The sequence below is a fragment of the Natator depressus genome, chromosome 2, assembly GCF_965152275.1.
Source record: "Natator depressus isolate rNatDep1 chromosome 2, rNatDep2.hap1, whole genome shotgun sequence".
NCBI lineage: Eukaryota > Metazoa > Chordata > Testudines > Cheloniidae > Natator > Natator depressus.
Window position 1 is genome coordinate 234614415 of NC_134235.1, and position 14863 is coordinate 234629277.

The 14863-nt window shown below is 44.0% G+C and overlaps 1 protein-coding gene across 6 annotated transcripts in view; it reads right to left on the reverse strand.

Annotated features, from left to right (window-relative positions):
- Positions 1 to 11899, reverse strand: part of ARHGAP12 (Rho GTPase activating protein 12) — a 142404-nt gene extending 130505 nt beyond the window's left edge. For 4 of the 6 annotated variants that reach the window (XM_074946187.1, XM_074946186.1, XM_074946185.1 and 1 more), the window contains exons 1-2: positions 11762 to 11899; positions 2517 to 3267 (exon numbers count right to left, since the gene is read on the reverse strand). In XM_074946187.1, coding sequence (XP_074802288.1) covers positions 2517 to 3185 — 669 coding nt within the window. In that variant the 5' untranslated portion in view covers positions 3186 to 3267; positions 11762 to 11899. Of the gene's footprint in view, positions 1 to 2516; positions 3268 to 4750; positions 4784 to 11066; positions 11169 to 11761 lie in introns of those variants that run through there. The other 2 variants (XM_074946183.1, XM_074946184.1) reach the window with 2 other exon arrangements.
- Between the last annotated feature and the right edge of the window lie 2964 nt (positions 11900 to 14863).

The window sequence follows — 14863 nt, forward strand, 5'->3', positions numbered from 1 at the left end:
GAACTACTTGTTTGTTTTAAACCTGCTGCCTATTAATTTCATTGGGTGACCCCTAATTCGTGTGTTATGTGAAGGAGTAAATAATAGTTCCTTATTCACTTTCTTCACACCACTCAAGATTAAATAGACCTCTATCATACCCCTTTTAGTCATCTCTTTTCCAAACTGAAAAGTCCCAGGTTTTTTAATCTCTCCTCATACCGAAGCTGTTCCATACCCCTAATCATTTTTGTTGCCCTTCTCTATATCTTTTCCAATTCTAATGTATCTTTGAGATGAGGCGACTAGTAGGATACAAAAAGGATTATACATATAACAAGAACACCCACCGTTATATTTTATTGGTTAAAGTTTTAGGGGATACAAATACTCATGATTCAATGCATAAGCCACCTCTCATTGAATGGGATTAAGAAAAACATTGCCACTATCCCACTCGGCAATTTATTAAGACACTGTCCAGTACAATGCTCCTTGTACATTCCTCTGAAGCATCTAGTACTGGCCACTGTCAGTCAGGATACTAGACTAATGTACCACTAATCCAAATGTACGTGTGTAAGGTCCAGGTAACCAACTGTACTGGTTCTTGTTAACCAAACAGTGTAACAAAGCTTTGCAAGTTATGCTGTGGAATCTCCTAAAAGAAAATTGCCTTAATTGTGGCTTTTCATCCAACTGATTCCAGCTAACAGCCATATAATCAAGATTTCATTTCTAAAATTAGTGTCTACCCTTATTTGAATACCATCCTTAAACTAAAATATTTGTGGGTATTAAATAGGTGCTGATAAACTGACTTACTATAATCAATGTTTGTCAGTATGTACTGAAGCTACAGTATCACAGCAAGAGTGGGAAAATGTAGAATTTACTAGAGGGATAATGTATATCACTGTGACCTCTCAGACTGGAAAAAGCACACAGAACCTTACATTTCTATGTTAATGGTTCAAAATGGTCTAGAACAAGGATCTCAAGCACACGGCCCGCGGAGTTATTTCCTGCGGCCCACCAAACTCCCCTCACCTCCCCCCACCTCTCCCCTGAGTGCACCACATCCCTGCTCCTCCACCTACCTTCCAGTACTTCCCGCTGCCAAACAGCTGTTAGGCGGTGCTTAGGACTTTCCAGGAGGGAGGGGGGAGAGGAGCAGGGATGCAGCAGACTCAGGAGAGCAGGCAGAGAAGAGGCGAGGCTGGGGGTTTGGGGAAGGGGTGGAAAGAGGTGGGGGCTCATGGACTAGACAAGCAGTCTGAGGTATGAAATTCAGCATGTACGATTCTTTGCTGTGAGTAGTTGGGAAGAATGTTTGTTAAAAGTGGCAACGTATTTTGTATGAATAGTTACTTTAAAAAAGTTCCTGCCATTACAGCTATGTTGATAGACTGTTAGTGTAGATCATCAGTGTTACTGACCACATAAGGAATAGTTACAGGTGTTTATATTTTATTAAAACCCCTCTTCGCATTACAGTTTTTAAAAAGTTAATACATTGATTTTTAATAGCATACTATATTACTCTTCATTTTTTTCATTTTTGACTATAATGTTGTATCATTGTATGAAAAGGTTTCAGTGATGTGGCCCTCAGGCCAATGTACTAGTTCTCATGGTGATTTGAGTTTGAGATCCCTGGTCTAGAACTATAGTGTCAAAATGCCATTACCAGTCAATGGCTCTCTAGCCCTTATGGGAAAGAAACTGGTGATCTCCCCAGCCCATTCCCTAGTAAGCCAACACAGACTCTACTATGATAACCAAAGGTAGGCAAGATACAAGGGTTTGCTATTTTAGCCTAAAGAGAATTTTTTTAAAGCTGTCACTAACTGGCTTTGGTAAGAAACCACCCTTACCACCACTACTTCTTTCACAGCTCAGCATATCTCTGAATTAAAACTCAAATATGTCAGTTTCCATTAGTTAACTGCAAAGCTAGATAGAAATGTTCTTGAGATATTTTCACACTGTCAACATTAACAGTACCATTTCATATCCACTAAGCTACTGATTACATTCACCTATCCATACTTCACAAATTACCAACATGCAATATACATAAGAAATCAATGGCAGTGGCTATTGACAATCACATGCATCTGGATTAAAAAGTTCAGTGATCCCAGAAGTTTAAATTAACAACACTGGGCTTGCTTTCTCTAGGAAAGAGTCACTAAGAACTGCTTAAATTCACATTATCTCCAATTACACATTCAACACTGAAAAAAATAGCTCTAATTGAAGTTCTTCTATGCCATTCATATCCAAGGACACTGTAAATGAGAATAAGAGCACAAAGCAAAGTACTTTTTGTTACAAATAAATTCTACGTGCCAATTTTTCTTACTTGACAAATCAATGCCATGCTAGATGAGATGAAAAATATGAAATGAAGATTTTACCTCAATCTTCTTATTCTTTCTATTTAGGAAGCAAATTAAAAACAGTAGTAAACTACATCAAAGATGTATAATTGAGAAAGAAAAAAAATCCACTTAGATCCTTTTCAAGCTTACCTGCACTTGTTCTGTGGAGCTGCTACTGAGTTCATCTCCAGATTCTGAATCCTGATGGACTTTTTCTGAGCTTTCCCCTGCTGAATCACAGGACTGTTCATGTGAGAAGCTGGTCTTCTCTATTTCCATGAGTTCTGGACAAGTGAAATGGCCCAGACACAGAGACCTGTACTGGCTGGAAACCTTTGGGGACTGCAGCTCACTGCTAAGTTTTCCATTATTTTGGGCAAGGTCCAGGCTCAGGCCAAGATTTTGACCTGGGCTACTATCTGGGCCCAGATTCTGATTGGCATCACGAACCAGACCAGACACTTGAACTGGAGAGGATTTTCCAAAACTAGAAAGCTCTGGAGACTTGTTCACATTTTCTGTCGACTTCTGTAAACTATGCATCAGTTTCAAAGAGCTATTTGGCAGACCACCTGATTGTTTAACAGGTGGCATTAGTGCTTTTCGTGTTACTTCCTTCACATACTGTGCTGGCACATAGAAGGGCTTGGAATTTTCATCCCTTTTGACTTGCCACCAATCATCATTAGTCTTTTTCACTAAAATGTATCTCTCCCCTTGTTTTATCACAATCTTTTTATCCTTTGCCTCATACTCATAATCATACTCTACTTCAATGTATAGTGGTCCTGGGAGGATCTTTCCAGCTTTGTCAGCCATCTCTATCTGAAAGAGATATTCACCTTTCCAGGCGAAAGGCAAGGCACATCATGACTTGTTTTTTCTGTTTGTATCCATAGAGCTATAAGAAAAACAAAAACAAAAGTCAATTGCCTAAAATGTCTGAGGAAAAAGTGGTTTCAAAATTAATACCACATATTGCATTAATTATCTAAGTCTTTCGACAAGTAGTAACAGTTTGATAAGAAAACTAAGATCATATCTGAGACCCTATTTATGAAAGTAAAACAGTGGAAACCATGATCTCTAGGATTGCCAACTGTAATTGCACAAACCCAAACACCCTTGCCCCACCCCTTCTCAAAGGTCATGCCCCCCGCTCACTCCATCCCACCTCCCTCTGTTGCTTGCTCTCCCCCACCCTCCCACACTTTCACCAGGTTGGGGCAGGGGGTTGGGGTGCAGGCTCTGGGCTGGGGCAGGAGGGGGTGAGGGCTCTGGCCAGGCAGTGCTTACCTCTCACGGCTCCCAAAAGCAACCAGCACATCCCTCTGGCAGCGGCTCATAGAGAAGGGGGCCAGAAGGTCTCCACACACCGGCACCGCCCACAGGCACCACCCCTACAGCTCCCACTGGCCACAGTTCCCGGCCAATGGGAGCTGCAGAGTTGGCACTCGGGGCGGGAGGGAGGGGGGGAAGAGAACACATGGCGATCCCCTGGGCCCTCAAGGGGCCGCAGGGACATGCGGGCTGCTTCCGTGAGCGGTGTGGAGCCAGGGCAGAGAGGGAGCCTGCCTTTGCCCCACTACACCGCCGGACTTTTAGCACCTAAAATCTCCTGGTTTGGCTTCAGTAGCCTCCAGGAGATAGAGTTTGATTCCAGAAGAGTCCCTGAGAAACCAGGAGGATTGGCAACCCTAGCCACAATTTCTGCCCTCCTATGCTCATGACCCTCTTACTATCTGCAAGCTACCTATTAAGCCTATTGTTTCTGTTACTTAGCAAAGAAGATCAGTGGTTTTTTTAGCTCAAGTCAATCGCTTGCTTACGTACAAGCTTAAAATTCTTCATGGAACAGTGTGACTTCTCCTATAATTAAGTCTTCAGAAGGAGACGGGCTGGTTTGCTTATTTTGCCTCCCTTTCTCTGGTCCCAAGAAGTCCTCTGAGGCCCCTTTCAGAGTTCCCAGAATTACTCATTAGTCCCCTTAATCGTTCTCCCCCCACACCATCAAACTTGTGACAGGCCAGCAATCCTTGCAAGGATGGCTTGATGATACTCCATTCAAGTGCTATTAACACCTCTTCTGTATTGGCCAAATAGATCCCTCTACAAGGAACTCTCTCCCTTCCACATGCAGAGCATAATGCCTCCACAGTCAAACTCAGGCTTTCATAATGGAGCAACTGGCCTGCTTGCAGATTTAAGTGTGCTTTACCAACATCCATGACACCATTAACCAGGATTGTTATTTGCTCATCTCTCTCTAAATGATATTTTAAATTCCCAATCTAGTTTTTGGGTTTTAGCTCAGTTAGAAGCAGTTAAAAACATCCACAATTTAATTTGTTGGGATTTTTTTAAAGCACTCTCTAATTACTTACCTCACAAGACAGTGTGGCACAACCCAGATAGAGCTAGAAGGGAAGGGGACAAAACAAGAGAACACTGGAAATAGAGTAAGAGGACAGAACCAACAAGAAATGTGGAAGGAGGGTAATGAGCAAACAATAAGCCTTTTTTTTTTTTATTTTCTCATGTTTAATTCTTTTAAACTATCTAATTTGATGCACGTATTCTATGGAAAATTTGGAAAGGGCTTTCAGTCTCTCATAGTCCAGGCAATATAACCAAATATATATCTGCCCTTGCACTCTGTTTAATAGTCCTGTTATAGCATTAGTCATAATCCAGTGACAATTTGAGTTCCAAAGAGCAACTGATGATAATTTAGTTTGGCCACCGCATAAAAAATTAGTAACAAGAAATTTTGAGATTAGCATTAGACAAAGATTAACACACATTAAAAGAGAGCAGAAAGTCTAAAAACCAATGCTAGCTTCTTTAAAATAGTTGTTTTAAAAAGTATAAAATGTATAGTTTATTGAATACACTGCTTAGGGAACAGAAATTCTTTAAGAAACTTTGAGCTCCTGAAAGCCCCAAGCCTGCAATCAGAACTGCATGGGCTTACCCCTGCAAGAGAATGAAATCAATGCAACTCTACACTGACATGGGTCCATCCATACAGACGTGACTGCAGGATTGGAGCCTAACTATGCAAACATATGAAATCTTAATAAGAGAAGTGGGCTCTTCTAATGAGCAACACACAAATCCTTTTGCCTTTAACACATTTTCCTTCCTTTTCCCTTTGCCAGTTTGGCTAATTGTAACTCTGATCCTTCAATGTATTGTGCACCTTTATTTCCTATTAAACTTCCGATGGGGGTTGAAAGAGCTAAGTTCATAGTAGTGAGGTCCATAAGGAGCCACTGGTGCTTAAGCAAGTATCTTTTTCTACAATCCACCTTCTTCTGCTTCACCCTGAAATGTCATGAGAGTGACTTTTTATTTACAGTCATTTCCAGTGCAAAAACAGCATCACAAACTTAGAATTATGATTTTATTGGGGGACTTGACAGAATAAAAAGATACTATGTTCAGTCAAACAAAACTGAAAAAGAGCACAAAAATACTGCCTAAGATTGTGTGTGTAGATGCTCTGCTTATAAAGTACATGTCAGTGTTAAAGTTCCTATCAAAATTATATGGTTTTGATTAAAAAGTGAATAGCTTTTATGCTATTCCATCAAAGTAGACGTCTTACAGCAAAGGAACTCTGATCACCTGTTACCTTTCCTCAGCTGCACAGCTCCAATCTCCACATGTAATTTTTTTCCCCGTTTGCCCTTCTGCTTGCAGCTTCAGACTTCCATTATGAATTCTTGGTGTTTTGGCTATGACTTACATATGTTTAAGGAATATCTTGCTTCCTGTCCCAGCTGCCAGCAAATTCTTACCCTCAACCCAATTTCAAAATCTTCTCACAGGAATATTCCATTTTTAAAATTATTAAATCTTACTGTTCCTAGTGCTTCTTCCAAGCTGACTGCTTGCTCCCTTTCACAGCAGCTAACTGCTGCTCCCTGCTTCAAGGTAACACCTGACAGAAACTGCTGTTATTTTATGTTGCACCCCACCATAACAAACAGCTAAACTTCACATAAGAAGCCAAAATGCTTAACGTTATTTCAAGATGGAAACTGATACAAGCTACTGTCCCTGTTTTTAAAAAAAAAAAAGTTCACAGTATTATGGGAGCAGAGACAAAATACAAGTCAACAATCCTGAAGAGAGTTCAACCCCACACCTCTATTATCAGCACCAGAGTCTCATGTCCCATTTCTTAAGGAAAGGAGAGGGATGGCAGCTCTCATCATCATTCACATTGCAGTATGTTTAAGTCAAAGGACCTGCATTAAGCACCCCATGAAGGTTTCTGCAGTAGTCTGAGTACCACAGACTACCAAGACAGGAAAGGAAATTATCATGTTAGTTATTATCAGTGCATTCCATATTAGACTGAGCCATTAATGCAGGTTTATAAGACACTCATGTCAAGATCAAGCTAGTGAGTAAGATCCATTTCTGTCTGTCACAGTGAAAGGCAACAGGGATGCCTGGAACTCTGTTTCCCACCAACAGGATGAGTGGATCCTGTGAATGCTCAACATCAAAATAATACAATGCTCTTTATCACACGTATCCAAAATGCAATAGATTGCCACTAGTACTCCTTTTCTTTGTATATGTACACTTAGAGACTAACCAATTTATTTGAGCATAAGCTTTCGTGAGCTACAGCTCACTTCATCGGATGCATTCAGTGGAAAATACAGTGGGGAGATTTATATACACAGAGAACATGAAAAAATGGGTGTTATCATCACTCTCCTTACAGTGTGTATGATAACACCCATTTTTTCATGTTCTCTGTGTATATAAAATCTCCCCACTGTATTTTCCACGGAATGCATCCGATGAAGTGAGCTGTAGCTCACGAAAGCTTATGCTCAATAAATTGGTTAGTCTCTAAGGTGCCACTGGTAGTCCTTTTCTTTCTGCGAAAACAGACTAACACGGCGGCTACTCTGAAACAACACATTGTATATATAGTCATTCTTATGAACACTACCACAGAAGACAGACTTTCTGAACTATAGTAGCACCACTAGCGGATTCTTACCTTAATAAAGAATTCTGATTTAATTTGTGCCCTTCCAAGGATCTGAATGCCCATCTTCTGATACTTCAATGTAAGGAAGTATTGTCAAATCTCAATGATAAAAGTTTAGTTATCCTTTCCAACCAAGTAATGCTAGTGTAGTCTAGAAGCGAGCACATACGAGTGGAGTTAAGAGTTCCTGAATTATTCCTGACTTTGTCACTGCCTAAAGTGATACAGTTGGTCAAGTTTTGTAACTTCTCTGTCGCTCAGTTCCACCCCGCAACCCCCACCCATAATCTGTAAAATGATAATAAATTCCCACTATGGTAAAGTGCTTTGAGATCCTCAGAAAGAAAGTGCAGTGTATGTGTTTTAAGTATTACTTGAAGCAACTTCCTCTACAGTGTACACCTGTAGGCTTTGATATTTGAATGTATCTGGAAATCCGATTCACGAGATTAATGTTACTGAATGGATCCCCACTGAGCAAACTATAGTCAGTAAGAAAATTCACCATTGACAACAGGACCGAGATCAGCATCTATACTTGTTTCTTTGGACAAAGAAAGCCTGGGTGCCAGAGTGCATTTAAAAGACTGACAACATCCTTACAGTCTGGCAGTAATTCAGTTCCCGCACTCTACACGGCATTTGTGCCATCCTAAAGTGATGTACCATGCAGAATACAATTATACTACCTATATAATAGGAACTGAAGTAGTTAAAATATATTAAGTTAGATTTTTAAATTAAGAACTCATGCAGAGAATCTTTTAGGTCACCCATTTCCTGGGGGAAATGGAACACTTCTCAACACAGAGATAGTGATTGTGTTGTGATAGTGAATCCATTAAATTCTGTAAGGACATACTCAATATTGGTTTCAGAGTAACAGCCGTGTTAGTCTGTATTCGCAAAAAGAAAAGGAATACTTGTGGCACCTTAGAGACTAACCAATTTATTTGAGCATGAGCTTTCGTGAGCTACAGCTCACTTCATTGGATGCATACTGTGGAAACTGCAGAAGACATTATATACACAGAGACCATGAAACAATACCTCCTCCCACCCCACTCTCCTGCTGGTAATAGCTTATCTAAAGTGATCATCAAGTTGGGCCATTTCCAGCACAAATCCAGGTTTTCTCACCCTCCGCTCCCCCACACACAAACTCACTCTCCTGCTGGTAATAGCCCATCCAAAGTGACCACTCTCTTCACAATGTGTATGATAATCAAGGTGGGCCATTTCCTGCAGAAATCCAGGTTCTCTCACCCCCTCACCCCCCTCCAAAAACCACACACACAAACTCACTCTCCTGCTGGTAATAGCCTATCCAAAGTGACCACTCTCCTTACAACGTGCATGAAAATCAAGGTGGGCCATTTCCAGGGTAAGTTTTATGACTTGCTGAAAGGAAAAAAGCCCTCTCCTAGCCATGATTCAGGGGCCTCAGGTCCAAAATTTAGTCTCTCTCTCGTAAAGACTTCTCCAATTTTAATGGAATAATGGGTTTATGATGACAATTCCCTCACTATCAGACACATACCCCTACCAGAAGAGATTCATCCATAAATCTAGGGCCTTGTCTAAGCACAAATTTGCACTAATATAACTAAAGTTTCTTTTTTAAACCAATTTACTTAAAATTGGTATAAATTTGCATGTAAACACTTTTAGATTGGTTTAATAGTAGTTTATTTCAGTTTAGCAAAACTCTAAAAAAATTTAATCTACACTGAAACAAGACTCTCAAACTAAAGTAAGTGTGACTACACAGACTTGCACAAGTTTAAACTGATTTTAAACCACACCTTTAGTTAAATCTGTGCAACTTTCAGATAAGGCCTGAAATAAGTACTCTATATAGCTCAGCTACTTCCCCAGATTCCACAGCACCTCCCATCTTGAAATATCAGCACTATGCTACACAAAGAACAAAGATCTCCCCATGTGTGGTTGCTGGGTTGCTGTCATAGCAGTTAGTGCAGTTGTGTATTGACTGCATTTCTAAGCTTCTACGAACTGGACTCCTTTCCCAGGAGTTTGAGGAATATCAGAAAAGGTTTTACAAATACTTAGATTTTTAGGAGTATTTTTGAAGAGCTACTGTTAAGACATTTTAATTTACAATACAGTCAAGAAACTGAGGTTCACACATTTCACCTCTCAAAAAGGTTAACTGAACCACTAAAAACTAAAACCAAACAATAGCCACTGTTTATGTGATCCACACAGAAACAATGGTTTGGTTCTTGTACCACCTCTGCAATAGATATTTCATTGACAAGCATTATTCCCTACAGCAGCAATGAATACATTAATGATATTGCTGCACAAACTAGAAAGTCAGCCACAGAAACCATATTTGAGAACATTTGTCATAAATTCTTACCAACTGAAGGCCAAATGAAATATAAAATCCACCCAATTATCTCTACATATTAGATGTTTTTCCCCTTGAATTTGCCCTTTCCGCACCTCAAAAATATTTGCTCCAACAGCATTTCTTGAATGCGGTCCCAGGATATACTTAGTTTGGGGACAGAATTAAACCCTTTGTGTAATTCTTATTATATCAGGGATGAATTTAGTATTTTATTCAAATTTCTCTAATGAGGCACTATTTCTTATTTTTCATGATTAAAAACAAAAAATTAGCTGATCATTCTTTCAAGCTTTTCGATAGATTCAGTGACTGAGGGAAATAACAAAGGAAGTAGGCAATATATTCTGCATTTTGTAAGTGTTCATGTTAGAAGCAGAATTTGAAGAAATCCTCTACAATATCCAAAGAGCTACTTCTTTTTTTAAAAGTTTCAGAGTAGGTCATCACAGAATCTCCCAAGTCCATACTTTCTATAAGACAATTTTCCCTCACATCTGCCCTGTTAGAAATGAACTTCACATACTGAAGTTCATCAGAACAGTTTTGCTTGACAACATGCATCAGTTTATTTGTACAGAATTTTAGGCAAAATCATTTCAAGCTAGCATGCACATATATATATGAAACACAAACAGCTAATGTGGACAGTAGGAACTTGCAAGCCCTTTAAAAAACAGATCTAATCCTCCAACCCCTTCCTCAGACATAAACCATCATTAGTATTAGGAGACAAATGTAATTCCCAAGCAGAATAAGCCCCCTCCCCCCAAGTGTTTAGACTTCCGTAAAAATTAAAAGCATAACAAGTAACCATCTAATTTCCTGATAATTGTCTATTAACTCAGCCTAGAGACTTCTGAGTACATGGTATATTTTAAATCATTGTCAAAGCAACTTTTAAAAGCCACTTTTCACCAACCGTAAATATTAATGAGCATACAGCCTAACATCAGTCCCTTGCCTTTCACTGTGCACTTTTGTTATGTTGTTGACTAGAATGATAAGCTATAAATAGCTGAGCAAATCTGTGTCTGCACACTATGATTAAATCATACAAACAAGCAACTTTCAAACTATTTTAGGGCGTGTTAATAGTCCACATTCAACATGGACAACTGAAAAATACAGTAATGGCTACCATCTCAATTAACATTTAAGCTGTTTTGATCTGAGCCTTAGGAGTCGTTTTAACAGGTGAAACAAAATTACACAAGACATTCATAGCTCCCTTGACTCATTTGTGAGCATACATATGTGCAGTGTCTAAAAACACATACACAAAGGTCTACGAAAAACATACCGAACAGTATTGAGCACAGCCTGTGAAATGACCCCCACACACACACAAAAAAAAAACACTTCACATTTTCAACACACGGAAGTCTTTCTCGGCCAGCTTCACAGCCTGGGCTAGGCAGCCCGCTTGTCGGTACAGGGGAGGCAGGGGCTGCAGAGCGGGTGTCACTCGCTTTGCCGCCACCCAACCCCAGGAGGTCTGGGGAGTCAGAACAAGCCAGCCCCGCACAGCACGGGTCTAGCGGCCCCTGGGCAACAACGCAGAAGGGACCGGTGCCTTCACGCTTCCGGGCACAAGCCAGCCGCTGGCACGAGCCAGGGAGAAACTTCCCGTATGAGCAGGTTATTCCGTAACTGCCCGTTATCGGGATCCTCGCAACCGGCTGGTCCCAGCCGCCGCCTGGGTCAGGCCAGCGGCCCAGGCGGCTCCCCAGCTCGGCCCCGCATGGCAGCCCCTGGGACCCCCGCCCTCGGGCCCCACAGGGGTGGGGGGCACACGGAGCCCAGGCTCCCCCAGGAACGGACACGGGGGCACCGTCCGAGACCCGCTCCCGCCGCGGCCAGCCAGGGGGCGCCCCTGGGAGGAGCAGCCTCCCACCAGCCAACGGCGCCACCCGCAGGGTCCCCGCGCTCCCCGGCTGCCCCCGAGCCGCCGCCGCGCCCTGCCCCGCCGTAGCCCCCTGCGCAGAGCCGCCTTACCCGGATAGGCGTCGAGTCCGCTCCCGCCTCAGCACGGCGGCTCCCGCCGCCACCACCCGGCCGCCGCCGCCTCCTTCTGGCGCAGTGGCCGCTCCTCCGGGGCACGGAGCGGCGTCAGCGCTCCCTCGTCACGTGCCGGGGGAGGGGTGGTGCGAGGGACGTGGGGAGGAAAGGTGCCAGGGGGCGGGGACAGCTGGGCGCTTATGGGCAGCCTGGGGTGGGGAGCTGGGTAGGGAGGGGAGATGGGGAGCTGGAGGAAGAGAGGGGAGATGGGTGGGGAGGGGAGCTGGAGGAAGAGAGGGGAGATGGGGGAAGAGAGGGGAGCTGGGTGGGGAGCTGGAGGAAGAGAAGGGAGCTGGAGGAAGAGAGGGGAGCTGGGGGGGAGGGGAGATGGGGGAAGAGAGGAGAGATGGAGGTGGGGAGCTGGGTGGGGAGGGGAGCTGGAGGAAGAGAGGGGAGATGGGGGAAGAGAGGGGAGCTGGGTGAGGAGGGGAGATGGGGGAAGAGAGGGGGGTGGGGTGAGGAGGGGAGCTGGGTGAGGAGGGGAGATGGGGGAAGAGAGGGGAGCTGGGTGGGGTGGGGAGGGGAGATGGGGTGGGGAGCTGGAGGAAGAGAGGGGAGCTGGGGGGGAGGGGAGGTGGGGAGCTGGGGGAAGAGAGCGGAGCTGGGGGAAGAGAGGGGAGATGGGGGAGGGGAGCTGGAGGAAGAGAGGGGAGCTGGGTGGGGAGGGGAGATGGAGGAAGAGAGGGGAGCTGGGTGGGGAGGGGAGGGGAGATGGGGGGTGGGGACCTGGAGGAAGAGAGGGGAGCTGGGTGGGGATGGGAGAGGAGATGGGAATGGTGGGGACCTGGAGGAAGAGAGGGGAGCTGGGTGGGGATGGGAGAGGAGATGGGAATGGTGGGGAGCTGGAGGAAGAGAGGGGAGCTGGGTGGGGAGGGGAGAGGAGATGGGAATGGTGGGGAGCTGGAGGGAGAGAGGGGAGCTGGGTGGGGAGGGGAGCTGGAGAAGAGAGAGAACCTGGGGAAAGGAGACGAGCCAGGGTGGGGGTTGGAGGGAGCTGGGTGTTGAGGGGCGGAGCAGCTTTGAGGAGGGAGAGGAGCTGGGCGTTGTGGGGATCTGTGAGGGGCGGGGAGATGGAAGGGAGGAGAAGTGGCTGGCAAAGGGGAGCCAGTGGGATGGAGAGGTCAGAGCACAAGGTGTCCAGCCTTAGGTCTCGCTGCTGCTGGCCCAATACTGCCTTAGTCCCTGTTGCAGGGGGGAGTGAGGGGTTAGGGCAGCGGCGTATTCACGCCTCTAGGCCGACAAAATTGCAAGGGTGGCAAATTTATAATAGCAGCCAGAGGCTGCTTCCCCTGGTGCCAGTTCGCGCCCCTGTCCCCGCCCCAACTCCACCTCTTCCCTGCCCCGTCCCTTTCCCAAATCCCCACCCTGGCCCCACCTCCTCTCCTGAGTGCACCGTGTTCCCCCCTCTTCTTCCCTCCTTCACGAACCTGTTTCGCGCACAAGCACTGGCAGGGAGCGGGGAGAATCAGGGCCCGGCGGCGCGCTCAGGGGAGGATGCGGAGGTGAGCTGAGGGGGAGGGAGGCGGGGAGCTGCTGGGGGGGGGGTAGCGGCAATTATTTCAGGGCCTAGGGGTGGCAAAATCATTAATCCGCCACTGGGTTAGGGCATTGTCTGGATGTGATATGACTCTCTTGGCACAAGACATCCAGCTGGAGAAGTCCACGGTGGGGTTTTACCCTCTGTCTTGCTACCTTTAGGTGTTCTGTGATCTCCAAAACCCAGCGCACTGGAACTCGCCCTCTCCTCATTCAAATTTCCCCATCATCCGGCTCACACACTGAGCTCAGGCAAATGCCCTCTGCACCCCAACATCCCATTAGAGATGGAGTAAGCTCTGAATAACTCACACGTCAGACACTCAATCTGTGCTAATTGCATAGTCTGCATCCCCCTGAGCATTTTGTTCTTTTTGTCCTTCAGATTGTAAAATCTTCTGGGAGGGTTTGGCCTTAACTTCTCAGTGCCTTGTACAGTGCACAAGTACATTGTAAGTGTTTAATCAATAATAATAACCCCCAGTCTATCCAGCTCCCTCCCCAGGTTACCACCCATTTTGCATGATCCACGTTTTAACGAGGAGATCTTTGTCCTATAGCATATCCCAACTTCGCTGTGTCAAAATAATGCACATTTCCCCAATCAGCGAAACTCAAAAAAAGTGTTATCCTTGTCTAGCAGTAGGGGCTAAGTAAATGCTGACCCCTGGACTATTAAGCTTCTGATATCTTTAGCTAATGTAAGCCCTGATTTTAGCCAGGAATGTAGATAATAATTTTAAATTGGCAAACACATACACTGTTTAATCCATTCTGCCATCCTTCTTCTTGCAGTATCCCTATAATCTGTCAAAGTAATCCTGATACTGCTATGCACACAATAAGATCACTCACTAGCACAGATGGTAGTATAAAATATAGAGATCTCTATGTGTGGTTAAAAAAGCCTGATAAAGAGCAAAGAAAATCTGCACCATTTTTGGAAATGCACCCTTCACAACGTAATTATGTACACACACCCACGATTTCAGAAAATCATCTCCCTGCAGTCACTTCACTGGCTTCCTGTTAAGCAACCAAACATTTCTAAAATTGTAGCCTCATCAATCTCCAATTCACTGCAAGTCCCCCTGCCCACTTCTTATATCATGGGGCTACTTTCATCATATGCTGCCTTTGACACGAGGGGTATATTTTTCCATACATGACATGTGGCTATAGCAACTTTAGTCACTTCACCCCCATGTGGTTCAAAAATTGATTGTCAGTTCAATCACTCTAGCCTGGGTGACCTTGAAAATCTAAGACTTAAACACTTATTTGTTCTGATTAGCATTGTTAAATATCTTATTTTAGAATTTTTCTGTGTTTCACTGCTAATTTTAACTTTAATTGAAAACTGCCATGGGCTACAGAACTCACAAACATCACCATCTAGGTTAAATCCTTATTATTACTGATGAAAATCTACAGAAGTCAAGGAATTTTAAATTAACCCACTTAAATAAGATTATTATTATTTTGAGTACACTGAAATGTGCT